Source organism: Brachionichthys hirsutus, chromosome 5 (genome assembly GCF_040956055.1).
Source record: "Brachionichthys hirsutus isolate HB-005 chromosome 5, CSIRO-AGI_Bhir_v1, whole genome shotgun sequence".
Lineage (NCBI taxonomy): Eukaryota > Metazoa > Chordata > Actinopteri > Lophiiformes > Brachionichthyidae > Brachionichthys > Brachionichthys hirsutus.
The window spans coordinates 944,624-970,808 of NC_090901.1; the positions used below are offsets into that span (position 1 = coordinate 944,624).

The following is a 26,185-nucleotide window of genomic DNA, read 5'->3' on the forward strand; positions in this document are numbered from 1 at the left end:
ATTCGCAGAATAAAATGTGAAAATAGCAGTTTGATATTTTATACAGGCAGGAATCAAATCTCTGTACGTAATGCTATGATGGATTCATGTTATTGCTGATTACGCGCTTTTCAGCACCACCTTGACATTGTCGACGTGACATCAACGTCATGCTTATTAAAAAAGTTTCGATTCCCACAAAAGTGACTGATGTAAGGCTACCGTTCACACGATGAGTGATTCTTTTTTTTAATATATTTTATTTCAAATCTGATCTATTGCCTGGCTCGATCACAAGCATATTTATTTGTGACCTGGTCTCTTACAATAGTGCGGACAGCACGCTTGATCCTGTCATGTATTAGACCCTACACATACATGTGTGATTGGTTCGAGGGGGGTGTAAATAAAATGTCGTTGATGTGTGTAGAGTAACATTCAATGACAAATAAAACGTGTTGTTAATGGAGCACCCAGTTAATTGCAGAGTGATGTTCCATCAGCTTTTTAGGCTGGGGGCACGAAAGACAAAATTAGATTAATTTTAAGCATCTCCCTGTAAATTTGCATGCTCAAGTTTCCCAATTGTCATTGTAACTTTGTCTCATATTCCTGACAGGAAATTAAAGGCAGTGAGATCAGTGGAAGACAAAAACAAAGCTTGAAATCTGTTCACAGTGCTGACACACCACTGAGGATCTTAGGAACATGAATGAAAGTGGCACAAATCAGAAATGAGTCCACGCCCTATGTGCTGTTCCCACTCTTTTGAAAGGAAGAAGGAAAAAATCAAACAGATTTGGGCCACTGCAGTGCGAATGTATCCATTATGTCCCAGCGCTTATCTTCAAATGTATTTACAATGAGCTACAAATGTTGCTTAATTTTACAGGCATGTCATATTTCATTAATTTTCACAATTATTTTTTTTGCCAATATCAGATTCAAATGAAATCAATCCTTTCAAATATAGAATAGTAAGCTTTATTGTCATTGCAACAAGTACAATGACATTCAAAATGCGGTTCAGTTGTTGCATCTTTCATAAAAAAAATAGTATTAAAGGATACCAAAATATTAAAATACACACACCAGTGTACAGTCTTCCATCACAGCTCAGTCAAATACATTTGACAGTATTTAATGTAGTGACCGCAGTTGGATAAAAACTATTCTTAAATCTATTCGTCCTGGTCTTAATGGACATGAAATATAGACTTAAATACATAGAAAGTATAAAGAAATTGAGCTATATTGAGCTGAGCAGGATGGAATAAGATCAAATAAGGGTTTATGCAGAATGGTTTGTGGAACTATCATCACATCAGTAGTTTCCTAGGTTACCATGTTTTGCACAGAAAGAAGAGCTTGATTGCGGAATTTGTTTGTCATTAATGTGATGCTGTTACCTCTCAGTTGCAGCTACTTTTCCAAGAGATATATTACTATTACACTGCTACAATATCTTTATACAAGGCATGTGTAAGATTTAAGCCATTGTGGGTTTGTGCAGAAAATGGCATTAATTAATTGTACAGAAGTGAGACAGACCTCCAATAAAAACCTTGAAAGATGTCCTTTGAACTGGTTTAACCACTAATACATGCCTTTTAAAAAAAATCTGCAAAATCTTCCTTTGTTGTAATTAGTAAAACATCTTGAAACCAAAACTCGTGAATTTGATTAGCAATATTTTTTTCTCGTATGTAACTTGTAGTATTCCTTTCTTAAACACCCTGTAAAGTTCAAGTTTTTGACACACACGGAACATTTAAGTGCATAATCTTGAGTAATGCAGTAATGTGGCATGAAGCGCCTTAAGCATATCGGTAAAGACATTTGGCTCTGAAATTAATCCACTTTTCCTATCATGTAATTTCAGTGAACAATGTCTGAAAAAGATCTGGAGGAAATTGTTCAAATAACAGTGGAGGACTTTAATCGGGAGCATACAGGTACGATTGGAAGTCTGTGCTGTGTTTCCACTCTGAAGTAGCGTGATTTTAAGTGCAGGAAGATGACTGACTGACAGGTGTCAAACGCAGTGAAATAAAGTACTATACTGCGATAAAGCAGTTTTATTAAAAACGAAATGATTTTGCTTTAAAGTTTCTAAATTGAGGTACTGTACGTGTATTTGTCCAGCAGGTGCACAGAACTTGGCATAACACCCAGCTCTACTTGACCCAGCTTTGGGATCAAGTGATTCTCTGAATATAATTTTCCATTAGAGGAGAGATAATACTACCACGGTACTATTTAGGAATGTGCAACTTCCATTTTTTCAGGTTCTGTTAGATGGACTTGGGGCTCCATTTTTTCTAGTCTCTGAGGGAAATACACTTTGAGATTTTTACATTTAGTATTTTTTCAATACATTTTTTAAATAGAATACTTACTCAGATATACAATTAACAGTAACAACAACTTATTTCTGTCTTAAATGTATTCATGTAAGTATTTAATGTTTGTATGAAACCTGTTTAATCACTCTTCACAGGTTTTGAGCTCCGTATGACTGTTTTTATGTTATTTTATGTTATTCTTATGGTATTTCTATATTGATGACAGACATGCTGGACAACCATGATGATGATGATGAAGAAATGCCGCAGAAGAAAAGGAAGAAATTAAGCAGCAGCCAGGAGAACAATAATAACCAAGACATATCTTTTATTAAGGTAACCACTGTGTATTATGGCCCTTATATACTCCCTCCATCCATCCATCCCTCCATCCTCCGCTTGTCCGGGGCCGGGTCCGGAGCCAACAGTCTGAGCAGGATTGATTTTTAACTGCTCTGAGTCTGGCCTGCCACCCAGGACCTGCCATAGGAGACCCGACGCTACGGCTGCAGCCCCGGCTGTTTTGTACTTTAGTTCATCTGACATCTCTGCCTGGTGTTCTGCATCGCTCGGCTCGGATTGGTGCGATCGCCTGGACTGTCTGCTTCATAAGCATCTGAACATCGTCAGTCCGGGGCGGCGGGTCAACGTGTGGCCGCTCGCCTCTCGGCCTGGTCGTTTGGACATTGTTGAATGCTTGTGTGTTGTATTGTACATCTTGGCAGTGGCGCTAGTTTTGTTTTGCTACCGTTTACAAAGACTGCAGAGTCTCTCCGTACCTCATCGTGGGCGCTTTTGTTAGACTGAGTTTTGTTTCACCACACCCATGGTCTGTTTGTTTTTAGTGTTACATCTCTGTTAGCCTTTCTCCTGAAATCCTGGGTGCTTTCTTTAAGTTACTTTACCACTACGCCATCTGGGTTATTTTGTGTTGCTTGCCTTTCCTCTCCGAGCCGGGTCGTAACACCCTGCCAGGAGCAAAAAGCCCTGACAACATAGCTCCTGGGATCATTCTGGCACACTGGCACTCCCCCACAATGATAAGGTGGCAGTTTAAGGTGAAGGTGGAGCTGAGCCAAGAGGCAAAGCTCTCGATTTACCGGTCAATCTACGTTCCTAATCTCCCCTGTGGTCATGACCTTTGATTCATGACCGAAAGGACAAGATCCTGGATGCAGGCAGTTGAAATGAGTTTCCTCTGCAGGGTGGCTGGGCGCACCCCGAGAGGCAAGGTGAGGTGCTCAGTCACCAGGGAGGAACTCAGAGTAGAGCCGCTGCTCCTCCACAGCGGGGGGGTCAGCCAAAATGGCTGACCCCTCCCACTGGACGCCTCCCTGGGGAAGTGTTCTGTGGACATCAGCTGGCCTGGGACCCCCCCAGAAGAGCTGGAGGATGTGTCTGGGGAAAGGGAAGTCTGGAAATCCCTTCTCAAACTGGGCCAAAAATGTGTGGTGTATTTTTAAATTCCTTCAGTAAAATTGAATATATACATAGTATTTATTGGTAATTGTACAAATTTTGATAAATTGCTTTTGTAAATGAATATTATTTGTGTTTTCAGAACCTGTTTGTCTCATTCACGGCATCAGTCACGCAGAGACTGGAAGGAATTGAATCAAAATTGCATGCTCTGGACTCTACATGCAAAGCACTCGGACGCAAACTGGACAGTATGGTGCCCTATCCGAAGAGCCCCATCCAGGTTCCTATGGTTGCAGGTTCCCCTCAGGGAGCCACCCAAACCTGGAACAAAGTGCGCTGGTAAGAGACAGCTTTTCTCCCAATCACATTACTTCTAGTCACTGGGCATTCCTTCTTGAGAATCTTTGTTTGGAACTTCTTTTTCAGTTTTGTTCCACAAACAAATGTGATTGTGAGCAGTGACAATCTGAAGGGTACAAGCCAAGAAGACACGCCTCTGGAGAACCTGCTTAGCAAGTAGGTAACTTGCACTATATGCCTTGTGTGGATGAAAGACATACTTTCCAACACATCACTTTAAAAACAATGCTCGGGATGTCACTGGCAAACAGTAACACGTTCTTTCCTCTCGCATTCCAGCTCAGGCAACAGAAAGTCGTAAAGAATTCTGGTTTCCATGTATGTTGGACCCACTGTTTACAATTTTGCATTTCTTTTCAGCACGGTGGCTCGGAAGCGGCAGAACACAATCTTGGTAAAGATGCCAGGTCCCGAAGAGAGCCAGGACGAACAGGAGAGCGGCTCGGAAGCCAGCGACTCGGTTTCTAATGGTGGCAATTCTACCAACGTGCAAAATGGCCAAAATGTCACACTCATCACGCTCAATTCAGAAGGCATGTCTTTACGCTACGTGTTGATATAACGGTAGTTGTTGTCAGAATAGTTGTAACGTAGTCTGTAGTCTGCATTTATTTTGTAATGATGGGACTTTAAGGCGTAATAATAGTGTAACATGAATTGTTTAGATAATCTCAGTAATTAAATGTCCCTGCTGTTTTAACTTGTGCAGTATTGGTAAATGTCATTTTCTTTTTCAGCTGCTTTGCTAATTGTTCCCTCTAAGCCCGAGAGGATAACTCATTTCTAGTTGTAACCTAAATTAAGTCCATGTTTGGTGATATTTGTTGTTTTGTTTTTTGTCAGCTTGGGAAGTTATTTGTTATCTTCAAAGGAGAGCTATTATTGATTTATTTGAGCTGTGGTTGCCGTCATAAAAGCGTTTGCCAGCATTAGATGGTGCCATATGGTGTTTAGAACTCTTTGGCTCACGCTTTGTTTGTGTGTTTGACTTAAAAGCTAACATACACTGTGAGTAACTGACCAAACCACATATTCTGCTTTTTATACCTTTTTACTATATTGCAGTTTAATCCCCACAGTTCACCTAATTCCTCTTTACTGCCACAAGGGTATGCTATGGTGTTACACAAAGAATGTTGGTTGCAGCTTTTGTCGGCCTGTCCAGGAGTAAAAGTTGATTTCACCGTGAGGTAGAAAGCTCTGTCGATGTTACTGAATGCTTGTTCTCTCACCTTTTACCTTTTAGATGATTACCCAGGGGGCACCTGGTTAGGAGATGAGAACAACCCCGAGATGCGAGTTCGTTGCCCTGTGTCCCCAGCTGATATGCTTCATGTCACCACAAACTGCCGCACGGCAGAGAAAATGGCTTTAACGATGTTGGACTACCTGTTCCATAGGGAGATCCAGGCCATGTCGAACCTCTCTGGACAGGGCAAACATGGCAAGAAGCAGCTGGACCCTCTCATGATCTATGGCATACGCTGTGAGTCCTCCTACTACATCAACATGACATTAAGTGTAGGAGTCTCATGCTTCATTGTGTGATTTCACAAAGTGGGGGGGCATTCTTAGATTCCAAGCCACTTCAGAAAATATATTTTTAGGCCTCATCTGCTGGCACATCAAGGAAGTGAATTCTAGCATAGCTTCTTTCCGAGTTCTTCTGAGCTGTTTGATGACTTATTGGGCAGAGTTACCTACTTTTAACAGCCAAGGCAGAATCTGGTTAGCACTGTTCATCTCATGGTTAATAAATTTCACTCAGCTTGACTTTAAATGCAGCAATAAATGAACTCCCTGAGACCTTCCCACTTTTCATCTTTGTTCCATTACAAAGCAGCACCAAATTGAACACAGAAATAGACTGCAGTCTGTATTCACAAGGCAGGTTACAACAACATGCATTCATCATTGCACACACGCATAAATGTGCAACACATTTTATAACATACCAGACTGCAAATGACAAGCACATGTGTGGTGGAAGATTGCAGTGTCACCGTCAATGCAATCTGATGGAGCAGAACCGTGCTTATGATGGTGGGCAGACGGATATTTCGGAAAGTCCTGTGGCTGTATTTATTTTTTATATGCTAGTATATTGCAGTATAATAAAGGTTTTTGTCAGCTCTTGCCTTTCCCTGCCAGCGCCCCCTGTAGAGGTTCTAGAGAAAACAATCCCCCGTGGCAAACGGAAGCGTTGAATGTGTGGCTACCTGTGCCTCCTCAGTGTTACATGCAGATTTAGATTACAGTATTATGGGTGAGGCATTCTGATGACGGCTCTCTTGACTCATTCTGCCTGCTTATAAATAGGAACAGGGGGTGAAAGGGCATCTGGCATCTCTGCCGCTCTAAACCCACCGGGTGGAAGAGCGCTGCCGTCCCACCATGCCTCCACTTGGACCTCATTTTCTGCCTTCAGGGTGTAGCTGCATTGCTAATTTACATTACAAATGAGCTGTGAAGCGGCTCACACTAACAGTTCATAACACTGAGGTCAAGAGCTACTAAATAGCTGCATTCCGTCTTGCCTTTTCTCCCACTGAGGGAGGGATCAGTCCCTGGCCTGCGTTAACAGCGATAGCCAAAGGACGTTGAATAGTGGGAAGCAGAATCGGGACAGGTTCCGTTATGTTTTCACTAAAGGTTCCATAGAGCATTACAACCATGGCCATAGAAATGCATGCTGACATCAAGAGCTCAGGATTAAGTGCATCGACAAGTCTGCTACATGCGTATTTTATACGTAATATGTGTGTCAAGTTGCATCTTTCAAATTTAATGAGAAAACAATGTCTCCTACAAAATGTGCAGCTGATTTTGCTAACCTCATAGTCGTGCATGTGAATTATCCTGGCTAACATGTCTTGGAGTACAGCTGTTGCTACTTTCAAGTTGAGGTGAGGGCAGATGCATGTGATAATATGAAAGAATGTTGCACTTGTTTCCTTCTCTCAAAGTTTTGGATCGATTTGTTTTCATACAGAGAGGCGGAGGGTTATTAAAGAAGGGAGCATTTCTAGTGCCAAAGGGTATAACCTAACAAAAGAGAGCCGAATGATAGTCCCTTCACATAATATTTGATAATCAATACATTATTGGATGACCTTTGACCTCTCTATATTCCAACAGGCCACTTGTTCCACAAATTTGACATCAGTGAGTCTGACTGGTACCGCATCAAGCAAAGCATTGACTCCAAATGTCGCACTGCCTGGAGACGCAAGCAGCGCGGCCAAAGTCTGGCTGTGAAGAGCTTTTCCAAACGCACACCTCGCGGTACAGGCACAGGTAAAGTGCACATTATTACATCTGAGTGTGCACAATCACAGCTCATTGCTGCTATTCAGAGTGCAGCATGCATAGCGTTAGCAGTCACAGGATGGAGGCACACTGTTGGCACAACGAGAATAATAAGATCAGACCTTTCCCTCAGTTCATGAAGGGTGAGAGAAAAACAAATGGATATTGTGGCCTTCCTGGCTGACATAATGCCACGCCTAAATGGCCTTAATTTAAAATGACAACGCAAAACAATTTTTTTTTGAGAGGAAGTATTTTCAAAGTGGATTTCTTTTGGACCTGTAGACAGTTTTTCAGCAATAAAACAAATTGTGGGTGTGATAGATGTTTCCTCTCATGTTGAGTTCATATAAAAAGTGATTAGAAACTTCTGTGATCATTTTGACAACTTCATATTTCATGAGCGGTGTGCTCTTTTCCTTGAGGATCCCTGTCTGATGAGCAATATCGCCACATTTATTAGCAACTAAACAAGATCTACAAACGGGCAGACACTGGTTCTCTGCAAATGGAACTTAGTGATGTATGTAAAACGTGGCTTTTAGAAAGCAGTGTGGACTTTTTTCTCTCTGAGATTTGAAAGGCTTGTAAATGAACATATGAATGAGTGTTGTCTTTTTATGCCCCCACTGAAGGACCATATAGAAATACTCTTGTCTGCCATGTTACATCCATGTGTCCTTTGTAGGAGCCTTAAGGGCGTATGCTTCATCGTGGGTTTGCTCAATTTGCTTCTTTCTTCTTTTTCAGTCATACGTGAACTGGTGTTTGGCATCTTTTGCATTTTAGCTATTCTGATTCCACTTCTTCTTCTTTGAGAGATGAGGCCAAAACAGGCTCATGCTTGTTTCAAAGAAGATGTGTGTTTAAATCCAACTTTGCACAAGCCCTTCTGTGTAAAGAATCATTCACGAGGAATGAATCGTTCATGTATTCATGTCAAGTTGTGGGATCACTGCTGTTGGTTTGGTTTGGGATCCGTTTTAAGAATAAGACAAATGCTTTAACGTTTTGTGATGATGAATATATTTATTAGATAGAATGTTAGAGTCCAGGTACAGTCACACAATAGCATGTATTACAGTACAAGTACAGTCAAACATCCCGTCTAAGAGGAGCATTTAAAAAAAGCCCTTCGGTGTTGTTTCCGTTGAAAGTCCTTCGTAGGGTCAGATGTGCTGCAGTCATAAAGGTGACGGTGTTCTCGTCCCGAGTGACAAAAAATTACATCAATATGTGCTATCCATTAAAACATTTCTTACAATTCCCCCCCCCACCACCCCCCCACAAAAAACCTCCAAAAATAAACACACACACACAGAAAAGGAAACGAGGCAGATTATTCAGGAAACGGGACAAATTACAACAAACGAAATAATAAGTAAACTTGTATGACGTATGAATCCTGCAGATTTGTGTTGAAAATCACATTCATGTCCTTTCTTAGGTTTCTTTAAAGAGACTTTTGAACCTCCTGACATTTTTATTGAGAAATGCTTGGGGGAGTAAGCACATTACGATTGCCTACCTGGTACTGCTCTCACGAGTCTTTATTGGCTGATAACGTTGTTACATTTCTGTGGCTGTTTTCTCAACAGTTTTGTGAGACACGAGGCTCATCTGCCCTTCCTTGTGCTTACAGAGGGGTGATTCCACCACCACTGTGCTCCAGTGTGTACTGTTCCGGCCAACGAGCACACCACACACAGTGAACTCAGGCTGAACTTAGTTCATGTCCTATATGAAACTATTTTAAGGTATAAACACAAATGCAGATACAGTGCAGATCGCTGCAGATGGCTGTAATCGGCACACAATGCCTCCTGTCCTTCCCTCCCTTTGAGAGGTCGCCTCTCACCTCTGATCCGGGGAAAGTAAGACTGCAGGGAAAACCCAAATATCCTGTGTGCACACATGAGGGAGGGGTGGGTCCTGCCTTTTCACGCCATACACCCCAGCGTGTACAACACAAACACAATTCAGATGGTCCATGTAAGTCAAATCTTCAGTCAGATCACATGTTAATATACAGCAATGAGGCAAAAACCGTTATTTATCAGCGAAGCAGGAGGAAGGGATCAAATCTGCAGGACGTCATGCGCCACCTGGCTCTTGTTTCCTCCTCTGACAAACAAAAGTACGGAGGATAATTTTTATGCTACATTACAAAGGAGTTATATTGAAAGATAGGGGATGGTCTTATTTTCAAAGCATCATGACACTAAAGAGAACTTTTTGTGTATGTGATTTGTGCTATTCCCTGCTTTATTTGTATTATTTGCTCTTATAAAAAGGCGCGTCTTCAAAGAGGAGATGTTATTTAGTTTATTTTGCGTCCTGCCAAAATATGCTTTGCTGTCTTTGATTTCCGACGTGGCATCTTGATGCCTTTGGATTGGCTTGGCCCTGCGATGGGTCAATGCAGCGGTGTAAGAATGCTGGTGGTACAGGGAGGGTTTAGACTTCGGCCTGGAGCGTGTGTTTGGATGGCGAGCTGAAGGATCTTCATTGTGTATTTAGAGTTTGATAAAGTATAAACACGCCATCATCCAGCAGATGGCCTGGTTATTTATTAGCCGAGGGTTTTACGAGAGGTTACAAAGGCCTCTTGGATCACCATATCTTTGTCTGTGACAGTTTGAGTCTGCGTCTTAGAGACGCTATTTTATTATTTTACTTGTGTTGACATAATTATGGACTGTATTCTTGACCTGCTTCCAGCGTACCCATTAACACACCAGTAACCGCACTGCTTGTCCTCAAAACCAGAGGGAGGCATGGCAGAAGAAGCGGCTAACGTTGAGGCTACCACCCCGCAGACCTTGCACTATACACTTGGCAATCAACAGGTCCAGTTTCATCGTATCGGCGAGGATGGACAAGTTCAGGTGGTGAGTGTCAGACTTGGTTTCTTTAAATCTTTCTCTAAATCCCAGCAGCACACTATTTTCTGACTGCAATCATCATTTCACACAATGTTTGCAAGCTCAGCCTTTCTAATATATACAGACCCCCCCCCACTGCTGTCATGTGCAGGTCCTTTAGAACAGGATTTCTAGTGAACCGGTTCATGTCACATCACAGTATCCTCAGTTCCATATTCCCCCACTCCATGTGATGCTCCACTTTTAGTCTGGCTATGGTACAAGTGCTGTGATGACCAGGAATCTGTGGGGATGGACTCAGGGACATTCAGGGATAGTGGTGGACCTACGAGCAGGCCTGGGGAGCAACAAATAATGACTGCTACTGTTACATATTGTTAATTAAATGTTATCGCACAGCAGACTTAACATTTTGATTATGCTAAGAAAGTTAGAAGAGAGTGACCAAAATCTTTACATCTCTAGCTACGCCTCCATATTGTAGCAAGAATAAAGTAGACGCCAGCTGGAGCTCATGCTGGAGGGGAGTTTCAAATAATTGACGGGGACAGATTGTTCAAAAGTAAGGATCATCTATCTCTCCTGATTCCAAATAAGAAGCCATTTCCTTTCAAACTGTTCTGCAAATCGAATAGTCACAACATACAGAAAGATTCTATTCTTTGTGTGGCTTCTGAAATCATGGTTTTGTCCCTTTATAGATGAACCCAACGCAACTTTTGTCCGTTTTTGGACAAAATCTCAAGAACTGTGCATGTGAAGGATTTGCGACTAAAGTACAGCATTAACGAGGATGCTGTATTTTGTAAACCATTCATTTTGGCGAGGATAGCATGGAAGATGACTTTAACGTAGCTATAAGGACTGCGGGCACGTGGAACAGACTTGTTCTAAACGCGACGGCAGGAGAGCAATCAGATTGCTTTTGTGTTTTAACTCACGAGTTGAAATTCACTTCAGCTGTTTCTAAGCCTTCACCTGTGTCTCAGATCCCACAGGGTCAGCTGCACATTGCCCAGGTGCCACAAGGAGAGGAGGTGCAGATCACACAGGACAGTGAGGCAAGTTTGTATGTGAGCTTGCAATTTAGGCAGCTTCCGCGACTGATGTGTTTTATTTAACTGGCTCTTCGAATAAGCACTTCCATTTTTATGAGCGCCGTGGTTCAGCAAATCCTGACATGAGGTGATTCTTACAGTTAAAATGTTTAAATTCTGTCCAGGTTGTTACAGTATAATTTGTTGAGGGTCGTTTCTTCAGAACATTTAGGATTGAAGCATGTGCAGCTGTGTGGAAGACGAATGATTGTAATTTGAGCCACACCCATGTCTCAGTGATGGAGGAAATTTGTGATTGTGCAACTCACATTCTGGTGACTACAGGCTTGTCTGCTTCTAAAAGAAAGAAGCGAGAGTCACAACTTTTCTCATGACAAGTAGGTCTGAAACGGAGAAGGAAACATTTCCCTTGAGACGCAAACGCTATCGTTCCCAAAAGTTTGACATGCCAGAGAAGCATAATTCATCCAAGTTATTCATGCTTGTGATTTTGATATATCCTTTTGTTTATGCATGTGGTTTTTTTCTTCTACATGATGCGCAGATGTCTTCTGTCCTGCCAGACATGCGCGCTTCATGCACAAACGGCACTGGCCTGTCAGTTGATATATTGAAATTGGACTCTAAAGGGATTTCCGCATCGGTGTCATTGCTAGTGATTTCTTTTTTTTTTGGTGAGGATGTGGGAGAGGCATTGATTTCAGGGCTTTGGTCTGTTTATACACCTAATCACGTACCCTGTGCGATACGTGCCGCGGATGCTTGACATTCGTGCAAAAGCATTTGACACCTGTGTTTTTCTCATTTCCCATTCGCTCTTGCTTAAGGACAAAATACACAACCGAGTGAGAGCGAATTGGAGTCAGAAAAGCTCTAAGGCTTTTCCTGCTCTTTGTGACTGAGCCCAGATTTTCTTCTTCTCTCTGCTTCCTATTCCATGATATTGTTTGTTTTTTTGGTTCAACGCTTAGCAACAAAATCCCACTTCTCCCAACTGCCACTCACAGAATATGTTTTCATTAGGATTGGGCCACTTTCATCAAAGCGTGCTGTAAAAGGAAATGAGCTGTTTGAGGGCTTGGTGGCCATGTGGCTGCTGAGACTGTGCTGTGTGCATTTTATTATCTGTAAAAAATTAAATATACGGTAATTGACGCATACACAAAGACAGTAACACGATGTGCCACTTCTCTGTTTCAGGGTAATCTCCAGATCCACCAGGTACATGTTGGTCAGGACGGACAGGTAAGCGCAGCTTCCAGGGTTTCATGGTGTGAATGTTTGGTCCTGCATGCAGTCGTGCATCTGTCAAAAGTGATTATATATCTGTGTTGATCTCAATAAGATTTTGTTTTATTTGAGTGTTGATCACTTTAAAACAGATAGAAAACACATTTCTTATAAAGTGTGGCTCTTTTGATTTACAGGCAAAGCGATGTGCATCTGCACCTTTATTGCCGTTGACAACCAAAGTTTGAAATGTGTTGTTGTGTGCTTCGATATTACATGCTGGTGCACCTAAATGGAAAAAGACAGGCACACAATGCAATTCACAACTCTGGAAAAAGTCTGGAGCACTGCATTCAAGTTACGTACAAATCCTTCTAAGCGTAGTTTGGGCATGGGTGTATTTTTTTAGTTAACATTGTGCAAGTCATTTTTTATCTAGTGTTTACGTTGATGCACCTGGGCTGTCTGAATGCTACCTTTGTTCTGATGAGGAGTTGAGAACAAGGGGTTGCCTTAGCCCCACTAAAACTGCACGACAGGACTGATGAATGCAATTAGATTAGATTGTATTATTTTCAAACTGTATGTACATCTCCTCTCACATAGTGGAGAGGTGCCGCATTTTTGGATTTCCCCCCCACTTTTCAAGATTGAGCTTGTGTAAAATGCAAATGAACAAGAATCAGCTTATTGATTCCACATAATCATGTCTTACAATAGGAAAATTGTAACTGCATTATTCTTTGATGGTTAACAGATATGTGTGTATGGGTGTAGCTTAGAAAACTTCGCAATGTGGTCACAGAATATTTTCTAAATGCAAAATACCCCTTCCATCCAACACATTGCTGTGTAAATGGGGTCTTTGTCTCAACATGACTGTAATGTGCTTGTTTTGAGCCTCTGAAACTTGAAAGCTAAATTGCCGGCGAGCTCAGCGCTTGCCGTAAGTGTGAAGAGTGTGCCGGCTGGCTGGACATGAAAACATTTTCAGCGCAGAACTTTCTGACTGATTCAAGTCTAGTAACGTGGTGACAGGTGACCACCGAATGATCTTTAAGGTGGAAACAAACTGAGCTCACATTAGTAGCAACTTGGCTTGCGGGAAAAATCTCAACACACATATTTAATATTCTGAACATTAATTATGTCTGAACACTGAATGTGAGATGCGTTTTGTGCTGCCGCCATGCTAACCTTAGTTTACACCATTCCAGCAGGAGCTGCAGTGTGATCGTCTCCCTCCCTATTCCAGGCTTTTTGAAATGAATATTAATATCAATCAATTATTCTGTGTTGAAAACTTGAAAAGCTAAATTGTTGTTGTAAGCAGCTGTTAGCTATCCACTGGCTATCCAGAGGCTGTTTTTTGGCAGCTGAAAAATTCATTGAATGTTCACTCAAACTTATCGAATGATATTTAATCATCTCACTGGTGCCTTGACAATGCGCCCCTACTAATTCAACCCAGATTTGCAGTATATTAGTATAACATGCACTCTTGTTCAAATTTTGGCATTGACTGAAAGCAGGTTAAGACATATTTCTTTAAAAACCGTAAAGATAGAGGCTTAAAAATGCCTCGGCTATTTGTATGCGCAATGTGTAATACGTTGTTCCCCTGAAGGAAGTTGTGATGTGGTAACACTGACATTACCGAGCAGTTAGGAGCCACCCATGGCTTCATGTACTTTTAAGATAGACATTGTGTCTTTATTTATTTGTTAGTTTTAAATAGCACATACTTTATATTACGTATGTACATTATTGTTCATTATTTATTTGGTCAGCTTTGTATTTGTTGATTTTTGTTAGCGACCACACACCCAATCTCACACATGCATCTAAATATATGTAGGTTATTATGAGAGAGGCTTATATTTTATATGATTTATAAATAGAGATCGATTAAACAACTGTGCTAAGGTCTGTATTCCCGAAGCATTGTCCTAGTCCAATACAAATATTTTATTTTCCATTTCCTTTTAGCTTTGGTTGGGTCTCTGAAATGATGAACGCAGGGCCAAAACAAGCAGTCACTGACTTATTCTTGAAACCTCATGATGCAGGTCGAGCTTTTCACACACATGCATGTGTGCACTATAGTGGCAGAGTCTTCTCACTTGAGGGAGAGCGACTCATAGGTCAGCTCTTAAATCTGATGAATCCCAGAAAGATCATTAAGACACTCAAGGAAAACAGCGGCCCAGACGAATGTGATATATGTGATGGCACTCTCACAGGAAGATACTTCATGCTGACCAAATATAGTTGCATACAAATGAAATATTATGTCTTTTTCAAGGTTGGGGTTATGTACTGGATGTACCACAGCCATAGATGACGACTTGCTCCTGATGCTTTTTTCTTTTTTAATGGCCAATTCTTGCGTTTACAAGTACAGTTTTACCACATGAAACAGGCGGTTTATGATGTCACTGATTTTGTAGGCTGGCTGAATAGCGCTTAGGCTGCCTTACCCATCATGCTCCAAACAGTCTGCAATTGAAACTGTCATTGAAATTCCAACTGCTGCACCAAATCACGAGTCACATTTACCGTCAGTGCCACGCTGAGGTCAGTTTGTGGCTCCATAAAGACACAGCTGTATCTGTGCTGTGCTCTAACAGGACCTCTTAATTCATGAGCACGTTTCCCAGGGGTTTCTCCATTTCTCTTATTTTCATATTTGTTCCGTTCTATACAGCCAATAGTGCAAACATACTGTATGTAAACAAAAACAATTATTTGATGGTTTCTTTGTGTTCGATAGTTTCCTCCGCCGAGATGGAGGTTATGTAATCGCTGGCATTTGTTTTTCTGTCCGTCCGTCCGCCTGCCTGTTTGAAAGATAACTCAAAAGGTAATTTCAATGTTGGGAATGTTACCAGGAACAAATGAATACGTTTTCATGATGATCCAGAAGAGATCCTGGATTTTGGATCAGTTTGAATGTTTAGGTAACATTGCATTAAGTGGAGCTTCAAAATATGTTCCTCAATATCTCGGTTGATTATTGACCAATGTTTATGGAATTTAACACAGTCATGTATGGTGGGGGCATCCATCTCACCACAGAATTTAATCTGGATCAGATCCAGAATGACGTTAGGAAGAAACATTACATTTAACATTGAAACCCCGTTTTACTGACACCAGAAACAATCTAGAACCTTTTGATGATGTTCCAGATGGCCATGTGGACGGTGTAGATCCAGCTAGGAGGGGAATGAGCTGCTCGGCGGAGGTCTGCACTATGAGTGCTTTACTGGTTTCATGAGGTGCTCTCGTGGAAGTGTTTACAGTCTTGCATAGTAGTGTGTTTCCACTAAGCACCACTCAGGTGGGATGACATGAGTGTGCCTTCAATTATGTGCAACTCACCAACAGTGTCACCACCAAAGCACCCCCACCACCCTCACTCCTACGCCATGCTTCAGAGCGGAGATCACTCGCTCCCCTTTGCACTTGGCTTTTACAAAGACGTGGCTCTTGGGACCAGAAATCGTAAATTTAGAATCATCACTGAAAAGTTCAGATTTCCATTGGTCCGCTGTACGTTCTTTGTGTTTCTTGGCTCAAGCAGTTCCATTCTTTTATTAACCTTTCTCAGAAGTAGGTTTTATGCAGCAGTTGGACTGTGGAGGCCTGATTCTAACAGTCTCCTCGGAATAGTTCATTTAAGGGAGTGTCTTCTGTTTGAACTCTGTGGAGCATGCATGTTGGCTCTAATTTGAGGTCTTGTTCATTGGCAATTTCTGACTGATAACGTCAGTGAACTTTTCCTGTGCAGCAGACTTATGTCTTGGTCTTCATTAGTCAGTTTCTCAAGAGTATTTGACGATCTTTGCATCTGCACTCAAAGATAAATTCAAACATCTTGCAATTTTCCAGAATGATGACTCATTGCTTTTTACCTAGTTCTGGGATGCTAATAATTGTGACTACATAACTGGGATTTCATAGTTTTTTTTCCCTTAAGTATATTTCCGCAATGTATTTGATAGATACACATATGTACCGGTGCATATAGATAGATTTATAGAAGGAGAGAATGATGGCGTGTAAATGTGTACGGTAAGAGCTCTGCTAATAAAATGGTCTGTCTGTTTTCAGTGTGTTCAAGGGTTTTTTTATTAAAAATGAAAAAAGAAATAGTGTTGAGATGCGTTTTGTCATGCAGTTTCAACACAATAAGTACTGAGACCAGACTGTAAAGACTCCAAATTAGATTACATCCATATATGATTGATAAATCAATATTTTGTACTAATTTACTGAGGAAAAAAAGATCTTCCTTAGTTTTCTTTGTTCACTCCCAGCTTGTCAGTCAGTCATGTGTATCAGTGTTTAAGTAAATGACGCTCTACTGTATGCAAAATCACTGCAAGCATGATATGCCTGTTGTGAAAAATGCTTCAGAATGAACTTCAACAAGATTTTTGATTAGGAGGCAAGTGAGAAGACATTGAGTTAAGGGGTTAAACCTCTTCTGCAGCATTGCTTATGATTTTTTTTACTTGTCTTTGTAGTTGAGACAGTTTGCGGAGATAAAAGGGATGCCTCTGTCTGCCTTACCCATCATGCAGTATATCTTCACTTGACACTTACTTCATGTGATGACTAGAACAAAGTGCTACACACATCACACTTTGCTTGTTTGTTTGTCTAATTACATGCACACATCAGATCTGGAGTTTGTTTGCAGATGTTTGTGTCAACTTTCATGTCAGTCTGCAACAACTTAGATAAGCCTAATGCAACGGGGCAAGCTGAGTCTGAACAACACTGAGTCCCATGTTCTTTGCTGGCCCATAAAATCCCTCTCCTGCAGACGGAAGGGAAAGCAAGCCCTCAAGACCATAAACTAACTTTTATTGCACTCCCTGTCTGTCACAGCCTCTTATCTAGTGCCCTCCATTCTCTTTGCTGTGATCTTACCCTGTACTGATGCAGACCAAATGCAGGGTTGGAAGATGAAAGGAGTGACTGATGAGGAGGGGGGGTGAAAACTGAAAGAAGGGGAAGAGGAAAGCAAGGAAAGGAGACCATCTGGAAAAGATGCTTTTCCCCATTCATGATTGAAAACTGAGGCTGCTGTGAAATAGAAACAAACACACTGTCAAACAAATGCATGGTTCTGGATGCCACATTAGGAATCTGGAGGTACTGGCCTCTTTTTCTTGCTCACAAACACTCGTCCTTGCCGTCAGTTCACTTTTGTAAACATTTGTAAGTAGATACCTTAAGCATATAATATCAAAACCTTGAATGTACATTTGTCTGCTGTACAGCTGAAAGCTATGATTAGTATGGAAAAAACGCTGCGATGCTTTAACAAACGTATTAATATTCTACATGCTGTTTACAGATGATTGATCTGAATGGCGCCCATTAGGGGTTTGGGATGCGATTGTCAAAACCACTTCCTCCCCCTTGGTTGAAGCCCTTCTTTCCCTTTTATTTATTTTTTGCTTGCACATGTTGGGTTGCGTCTATCGGAGCCTCCCAAGCAGCCTTGGACATGGCCAGTGTGGGAACTGGGTCACGCAACTGGGTCCAACTTGGCATCTGTTCCCCTGTTTGTGCTGTTAGAACCTGTCAACAGGTTATGCAGAGATAATGTGCAGAGATATTGATTAAGGAGACAGTGACAAATAAGATGGGCAGGGGAATGTGAGAGTTAAGTGAGGTGATGATAATTATTCTGTTTCGCCATAGTGCTGATGTTTGCACATTGTGCAGTACAGCCCCGTAGATGCCTGTTCTCTGTTAGCTTCAGTTAATGGCTCACATTCCTGGACAGTGACTCTTGATTTGCCAGAGCTGCACACAACGCGGATGCTTGATTATTGTGTATCTTAAAACTCACTGAATCAGGGTTTGATTTGTACAGGCATCAAACTACTGGCCTTCGGCCATTGTTACTCACTTCTCCTAGTCCACTCTCGCCTCAAGTGTGTAGGGAGTTGGTTTGGGAATCCTTTGATTAACAGTGTGATGGGAGGGTAAAAAATAAAATCAGATGAAACGACACAAACAACATGTTTTGTGATCAATGTTTGAAATAGGTGGGGTGTGTGCAAAGCTGTCCGAGATGTAATGTTCTGGTGGTGGGTTCTGTTTCAAAGGAGTAATTGCCTGATTTGCTTCTTTGTGGAAATACAGAACTGCAGATTTGAGAAGCCTTTCTTCTGAATTTTTTTTATGAAGGGATGAGTATGTTTGAGTCAGCATTATTTGCAGTGCAGAGGAGGCCACCTCTGGTGTTGGTTGCATTTGTCCTTGTGGTTACAGTGTTTTCAGCTCAAAGGGTGAGGGATCAGATGCTTTGGATGTATTTCAGAGTGAGTCTTCTTCGGTACAGGCCCAGTACGGGTCTCATCCTTCATCGTTACGCTCCTGAAAATACTTGTATCAGTTTCAACAGAGTCCTGAAGTGGACAACAAATCTTAAAGTATTCACTAATGTGTATCTTAGGGTTAGGGTTAGGTCAGTACAACACAAGTTAGACTCAAAACAATCATTATGTTATAAGCAGAGCTAGGAATTGCCCACAGTTTGTTTTAGGCATAGTCTGATTGCCTTAATAAGAGCTGCAAAAATGAAGCAAAATGGATGCAAGGCATATTGCATATGGCACTGGTGAGTGAAGTCAGGTGTGTTGTGTAGCCCAGGAACAGATGTCCCAATGAGTGATTCGGGATTCTGGACAGGAGAAGATCCATCAACCAGGAGGGAAAGACAGAAACATTTCTTAATAAAAACATTAACAAAAATCTGAATAAATACACGCACAGGCACGCCCCACTTACCCACCCGGATTGTGTTTCTACTTGGACATCTGTCCAGGTCTGGCAGTTGCAGATGTTGTTGATGGCTGTGAACCTGAGAGGAAGTTCCAGCCACTCCAAAGTCCAAATGTTTTTTTTTCGTTTTTGTTTTTGGCAGGGTTATTTTTTTCAGATGTCAAAGAAGAGGGGGGGGGTATTCGCTCGGGAATGATGCAAACCATGTTTGTGTCTTTCTGAGCATAAATCCTGTTTCGTGTGTGAGGATTTTCATCTTCTGAAAGGAAAATGTTGTTTCATGAGAGATTCCACTGAAGAAAAACAATAAATAAAGATGAAGCAAAAAAAAGAGAGACTCAGACACAGACAGGCACGCTCAGTCGGTCACTCACAACACTGTCTTGTGCAAAGCTGACACCCCCTATGAACACGGCAATTGATACGAGCCTGCAGAAAGTGCACGTGTCATAGAAGCAGCATTTCTACATTTAGAGGCAGCAGCGAATTTACGTACAATAAGTTTGTCCTAAAAACACTCATCCAAGTTTGACTAATATGACGTAAAATGAGTCCTCCTGAAAGCGTCTGACAAGCACAGATGTGTCCTATTGCTTGTTGTCCTTCAGTCTCGTTTTGCACAAGATGATGATGAAGTAGATTTTTGCATCTTGCATCCTCTCTTTGCTGCATTTTCTCAGTGTCTTGCATCCATTACTGAAAACATTACCACATCAGAAAAAGATTCACTTTTCCCTTTTGTCTCAAGGTCCTGTAAGCTAGCAAAGGCTGCAGAGAATTTAAGATGCTCTTGATTGTTCGATGCTTTTCCCTCCAGCACTGTGCATGAGTATCATCGTGTTTTTAATCCTGCTTGTCTGCTCTGCTCTTTGCACCACTAGCAGTCGAGGTGGTCGGCCAGTGAGCATTGGGTATAACTCTAAACGTTTGAGGTCAACAGTAACCAACAGGCATGCCTGCTGTCAAGTCTAATATACTAGGCTGCGTTTTAAGTGAGGCGTGGCTAAGTTCTGTTACAGTTAGACTTATTAAAATCAAATTACTTTTTTATTACCGGTATGTTATCAGTTCTCACAGAATGACTGGACTAGTTTGGAAGTTCACTGTTTCATGGAATCTCCAACCTATCAATGATCATACAAAATAAATTATTTTTACTAACAGGGTAAGAAATATCATACTAGGACACGGACCTTTATCACCCTAGCACACTTTATGGAATTCTTCCAAAGGACTGATTTGCATCTCAGGAGCTGAAGCTTGTTTTCAGTCATACTTTTAAGCCAGAGAGTGGAAACAAGTTGTTCTATCAAGGGACAGGATATGATCCCAAGAAGTTCCTTTGGAATCACGGAAGAGATGCACTGTTCCAACTCTAAATGCTTTTTTGAGACTTCTCTGTGGGCTGCTTCCCTCAGCTGAGAATCTCACTGAGTTAACAGGGGGTTTATGATCTGGGCAAAGGCTCAACGCTGATAATTATACATTTAAATGTAATGATTAGACAATAATCCACATCATGGCTGACTTTACAAACTTATGCAGACCACAGGAGGGGAACTGAGCCCTCTGTCGGTCCATAGATCATATATCTATTCTTTGTGTGGTTACAGTCTACAGAGGAATTACTCCAGTCTATACGCAGCAACATGCTGCTTTGTAATTGGTCTCCAGTGTCGCTGGCTGACTTTCAGGACTGTGAGGCATTAGAATCCTTCTGCAGTGCCTCGCTCATCTAGTGTGCTTGATTTCTTTGTCTAAACGTCACTTTGAGAAATGAACTCCAAATTAAAATGAATCCTAAATTGCACATCATTTTATGGAGCCCAGGAAAACAAATATTGAATTGAATATGAACTCTTTATATAAACAGAGGATGAGAAGCAGTAAGACTGAAATGTTTATTTACAGCACTCAAATAGCACCACATGACTCTTTCCTTGCAGCTTGGTTACTTAGTGTGACACTGTACATGTACACTCTTATGGCTGTAATCAATAAGAGAACATAAACACATCTGATAGGACAGAAGTGAGGCTTTCTGCTATTTGTTTTTATTTGGTTCCTGTTTCCAGTGGTGTGTTCTGCAAATCATCGCCGAGCCAGCCAGATTGTTTCTTTTCAGATGTGTTTGGATGAAGGTGAAGAGTGCGTTGAGTCCAATCACTGCTGTTGCGCTTTCCCCTGAGAATTGGCTGAAAGCAGCAGTAATGGTTGACCGTTCATCTTTCCTGTCCTAGGTGCTGCGTGGAGCTCAGCTCATAGCGGTGGCATCGGCTGACGGTGGTGCAACAGCGGTAGAGGGCTCCTCCCTGCCCCCAGACATCCAAGTGCAGTATGTCCAACTCGCCCCTGTCACAGATCATGCAGCTGCTGTACAGGTAAAACAACACACTAGATAGGATGACATCATCTGAAGTAAAACGTCTCTGCTACTAATCAAAATAAGAACCACAAAACGTGTGTTTGTGTTTTAACCAATCCATAATGTATAACTGCATTCTATCCATCTGAACATAAAAACGAGCGACATATCTCCGTTTCTGTCCCCCTGAAAGGTGTGTTTTTAGGGACGTTTTGAAGGAGGCCAAAGAGATGCATGTTTTGAGGGCAGGAGACAAACAGTTCCACCCTTGGGGGGCAGTATTGTAGAAAGATGATTTACCCATGTTTTTCTTATAGGAGGGTGTAACCAGGTTGTTGTTTGAGCTCCCTCTAGTGTTGTGTAATCAGGTTGGGTGTAAGACCACAATTCAAAAATGGCGCAGTATATTTGGGCATTTTTTATATGTATTCCATGTACTGGAGAGGAGCCTTTCATATTGGAAAATTTAGGAGAACAAATTAAAATTATTTTTTATTAGTCGTTTTATTATTGAAAATTTGATTAATATTAATTATATACGAACAGGGGCAGCATGGGCTGTTGCCTCACAGCAAGAAGGTCACAGGTTCGAAACCGACTTGCAGCCTTACTGTGAGGACTCTGCATGTTCTTGCATGTTCTCCTCGTGTCTGCGTGGGTTCTGGCTTCCTTCCAACAGGTGAATTGGTTATGCTAAATTACCCATAGGTGTGAATGATTGTCTGTCTGTGTGGCCCCGTGATGAACTGGCGGCTTGTCCAGGGTGTACCATGCTGGGATATGACCCGCGACCTGGTCAAGGAGATGAATGAATGAATAGATCTTTCCATTGATCTGTATTTCTAGAGTCCTGTTGCATCCTGCAGATGTCAGTGAAGTCTCTGAGTAGAGCCGGACACTGCGAGCGATTTGTGGCTGTGTAAAATGCCGTTTATATCCTGATCTGGATCTCCCTGCAGACTTCGTTGTGTGATTGATCATATTCACCTCCCTGTGAACACATGTGGAGAACAAATGTGATGACCAGAAAGCCGCACATCAGGCATTGGGAATTCCTTGTTTAAACGTGGCCCCGTCAGTAAGACCCAGCCTTGTAATCCTTTTGTTGTCTCTGTAGTTGTCTTGGTAATTGGTTTGTTGCCCCCTTGAGCATCTAGATAATCACTTTTTTGTGCGTGTGTCATACACAAACTGAATCAATCAGCATATTCACAATGATTGCCACTCCATGCAACACATTCCAAGTCCTGCTTTCCATGTTTTGTGGCACAGTTAGCAATCAAACTATTTGTTTATTATACTTATTTGTTTCTATGTATTTTTAGCTCCAAGAAGAGACAACGTTTATCCCCAAACATTTGAACTCATGCAGACAAAAATCAACGAAGTTGGCCGAAGCCTGATTATCCATGAACTTCCTGTTGTGTGGGTTTTGAGTTCAGTGTGACCTCATGGATGGTGTAACTGCTCTGTACAAATGTGGCTTCTACTGATTGAACAATATATATACTTTCAGTATATTCATTACGTTTCTTTTAATTTCATCACTTTGTAAATAATGTTTTACAGAACTTCACAGAGTAACAGCTGCATTTGTTGAACCAATAATCAAACGCAGGATAATTTATGTAACGCATGTAATTAGAAGAAGAGGGAGGCACGACAGCAAAAGATGTATAGCAGCATCGGACTACAAGAAGCTACTAAATAATATTTTGAGGACACACTGCAAAGGAGTTTGGATACTTGGCTGGGCCTGTCGGGGGGGGGGGGGGGGGGGCACAAGCTGGGGTGCTGGTTTAGAAACATTTCTGACTTTCAGTTCAAAGTTGAGAGGAAGGTTAGCGCTGCTCTCTTTCCGGCGTTCAGAAAAGCTCTCATGTGTTTCCAGACATATGGTAGCTTTTACACAAGTTCTTGAAAAATTACTTGGGCTATTGTGTTTATTTATCGCTGCATTTTCTTCCTCTTTTTGTACAATAGTTTCCATTGCACAAAACTGGATGAAAAGGGGGAGACACACTGTTTCTGCATACCTAAAGGACATTTTTTGCAAGTTGGCGATAAGTTGTCGGGAAATACTGACGCACACGGCTTTATTTCCAGCTGAGGTCTAAACCTGGGAATACAAATTACCAACGAACTGGGTGATGCACATGTGAAAAATCTGCGGGACAGTGTCTCATATGTACGATCTTAAGCAACAGATCAGTCACAGTGAGGGGGAGAACAAACTCACGACAATGCAAGGTATCTGTTATTTCAAACGCTCCGTGCGTGGATCCAAAGGAGTTGCACTGCGTTTCAGTGCGGCGTGCTGCAGTGATGCAGCTGTTGTCTAGTGACTCTGCTGGACGGGAGGGAGGATTAAATCCTGCAGGTGTCTTTGGGGGAACCGTTGACATCCATTCGGGGCAGTAGTGAGTCACTGCTCATGGTCGTCATCCAGGAATGAGTCACGAGGCTCATCTTTCCAGGGGATTTTACCCACACAAAATCTCATTTGCATCTTATCACCAACTGTAGAAACAGCCAGGGAGCATTACAATTCAAATAGCTCACCTTTTTCCGCTCTTGTCACTCCACTCCACCTTCTATTCTCAGGCCTTTTTCTTCTCTCTGGTCTATCTCTGGTCTAATCTCTTCTCATTCCTGCGTTCCATCCATCTTTGCTCTATTATTCATTGTGTTTATCTTCTGCAGTAACACGAGGGCCGGGGCTATGGCACAGCTTGGAATCCACTTTTTAGTTTACGGGAAACACACTTCACCTCTTTAGAATTATACTGATTACTTGTGTTTCTCATGTATAAGCTTGTTGTTTTTTTTTTTTGTTGTTTTTTACCTCTCATCACCTCCTCTCTTTCATTCCAGGCTGCAGAGCTGGCCCCAACCCTGCAGGGGGACATAGAGGTGAAGGAGGCTATCCAGGGTGCCATCCAGGGGGAGAGCAGTGAGGTGGTCCAGATTGTCACCGCCTTGGCCACTTGAGATCCCGGTCCAGTTCAGGATGGGTCAGAACTCCGCTCCACAACATGGACTGATGAGTCCCGATGGGATAACAGAGGCCATGAAATGAATACAACCTGACAAGGAATCACGTCAGGAAACATTTTTAACAAATGCAGAAGGCCGGGGATGAATGATATGGAACGAGCATTTATTTTTCTTTCTAAATGTCTTATTTTTCCTGCAAACTGCTCCGTCATCAGCAACCAGATGTTACAAAGTTTAAATGTTCACATTGAACTAGAGAAGACTGATATTCACAAAATCAACTCTGATTTCTTTTCTGGTGGCTTTGATCACCTGGAGGTTCTGACCCACTGCAGGAAACAGAGCAGTTATTGTGCATTCAGGGAGGATACCGCTCATGCAGACCATCACCCTTCCTCTTCAACAGTGCTCATGCTTGTTTACGTCAACTCTGGGAAAACAGTGGACTTATTTGGAATTAATCTGCTTGGCTAAGCCCAAAAAAGCCCACGCGGGTTTGTAAAGCCCCGGTATCCCACCTCAAATAGCCGGTACCCTGCTCTTTTCTCATCACGGCTTGTCGCGGTGGATTGCAGTGGAAAGCAGATTTAGCTGAGGACAGCTATTCTTGGTTTCGTGTCTCTTTCCAAGATTCGGTCCGCTCTGTCCCTGTGAGTGCTCGCTTCACTTCGCTTTACTTTTCTCTGCTTGTTTTCCTATTTCCTCATTGCTTAAACCACACAGCTCTGTTTATTTGTTTGTTTATCTAATTGTAACTAATTTTGGGGGGGGGGACCTTATTCTGGAGGTAGAAACCATGAGATGGAAGAGACGGTGCCGGTGGTACAGTCCAAGCAGCTTGAATAATGTCAAGGAAAGCTTGACTTTGTCTGTTATCCGTAGTTTTTCTTCGTGGATGACGCATTCATATGAATAAATCACATTGGCATTTTCCCTCTTTATTTTCTCTCCTCTGTAATCGTTAAGGGATTGATGAATACATGTGGAAACACGTATTTTTTTTAAACTACAACATATGAACCATTGCATTACTGCTATATTTACTTCAGTTTCTGAGCTGTAATCTTATCCCATGATTCTCCTAATTTTTTGTTGATACTTTTGTCCAGATGCAGTATTTATTGTTGCTTTAGTGTGATGAATATCTGCAACCGGCAATAGGAGAGAAGCGCAGCACGGAGGCTGCGTGTTGTTTTGGGAAGGTTCTCCATGCTTGGCGTGATGTGATGCTGCTTTTTTGGTGCATGGGAAAGAACCAGGCGACGCATTTAACAGCATTGTTGCTGTTATTGACCGGATTACCACTGCCATTCCCCTCGCTGGGTCTCTGGAGGATTCCTCTTCTCCCACTCAACTTGTGTTTTTCTTCTTCGGAAGGAGTCTTCAAGTTCATTTACTCATCCATAAAAGGAGACACTTAGCTGG

The 26,185-nt window shown here is 41.9% G+C and overlaps 1 protein-coding gene across 1 annotated transcript; it reads left to right on the plus strand.

The window, feature by feature from the left end:
- The first annotated feature begins 1,867 nt into the window (after positions 1 to 1,867).
- banp (BTG3 associated nuclear protein) lies at positions 1,868 to 24,754 on the plus strand. Its single transcript, XM_068739393.1, has 12 exons — positions 1,868 to 1,934; positions 2,551 to 2,660; positions 3,886 to 4,085; positions 4,173 to 4,262; positions 4,467 to 4,639; positions 5,353 to 5,592; positions 7,245 to 7,403; positions 10,185 to 10,306; positions 11,290 to 11,361; positions 12,559 to 12,603; positions 21,639 to 21,779; positions 24,638 to 24,754. Exons 1-12 carry the CDS (start codon positions 1,868 to 1,870, stop codon positions 24,752 to 24,754), a joined length of 1,536 nt encoding a protein of 511 aa, XP_068595494.1.
- Positions 24,755 to 26,185: the final 1,431 nt, after the last annotated feature.

Bases quoted from the DNA above. Each gene is read 5' to 3' on its own strand.
- banp (XM_068739393.1), top strand. From the start codon at position 1,868: ATGTCTGAAAAAGATCTGGAGGAAATTGTTCAAATAACAGTGGAGGAC. The intron at 1,935-2,550 runs GTACGATTGGAA...TATTGATGACAG, and splicing joins CTTTAATCGGGAGCATACAG to ACATGCTGGACAACCATGAT. The intron at 4,086-4,172 runs GTAAGAGACAGC...CTTCTTTTTCAG, and splicing joins ACCTGGAACAAAGTGCGCTG to TTTTGTTCCACAAACAAATG.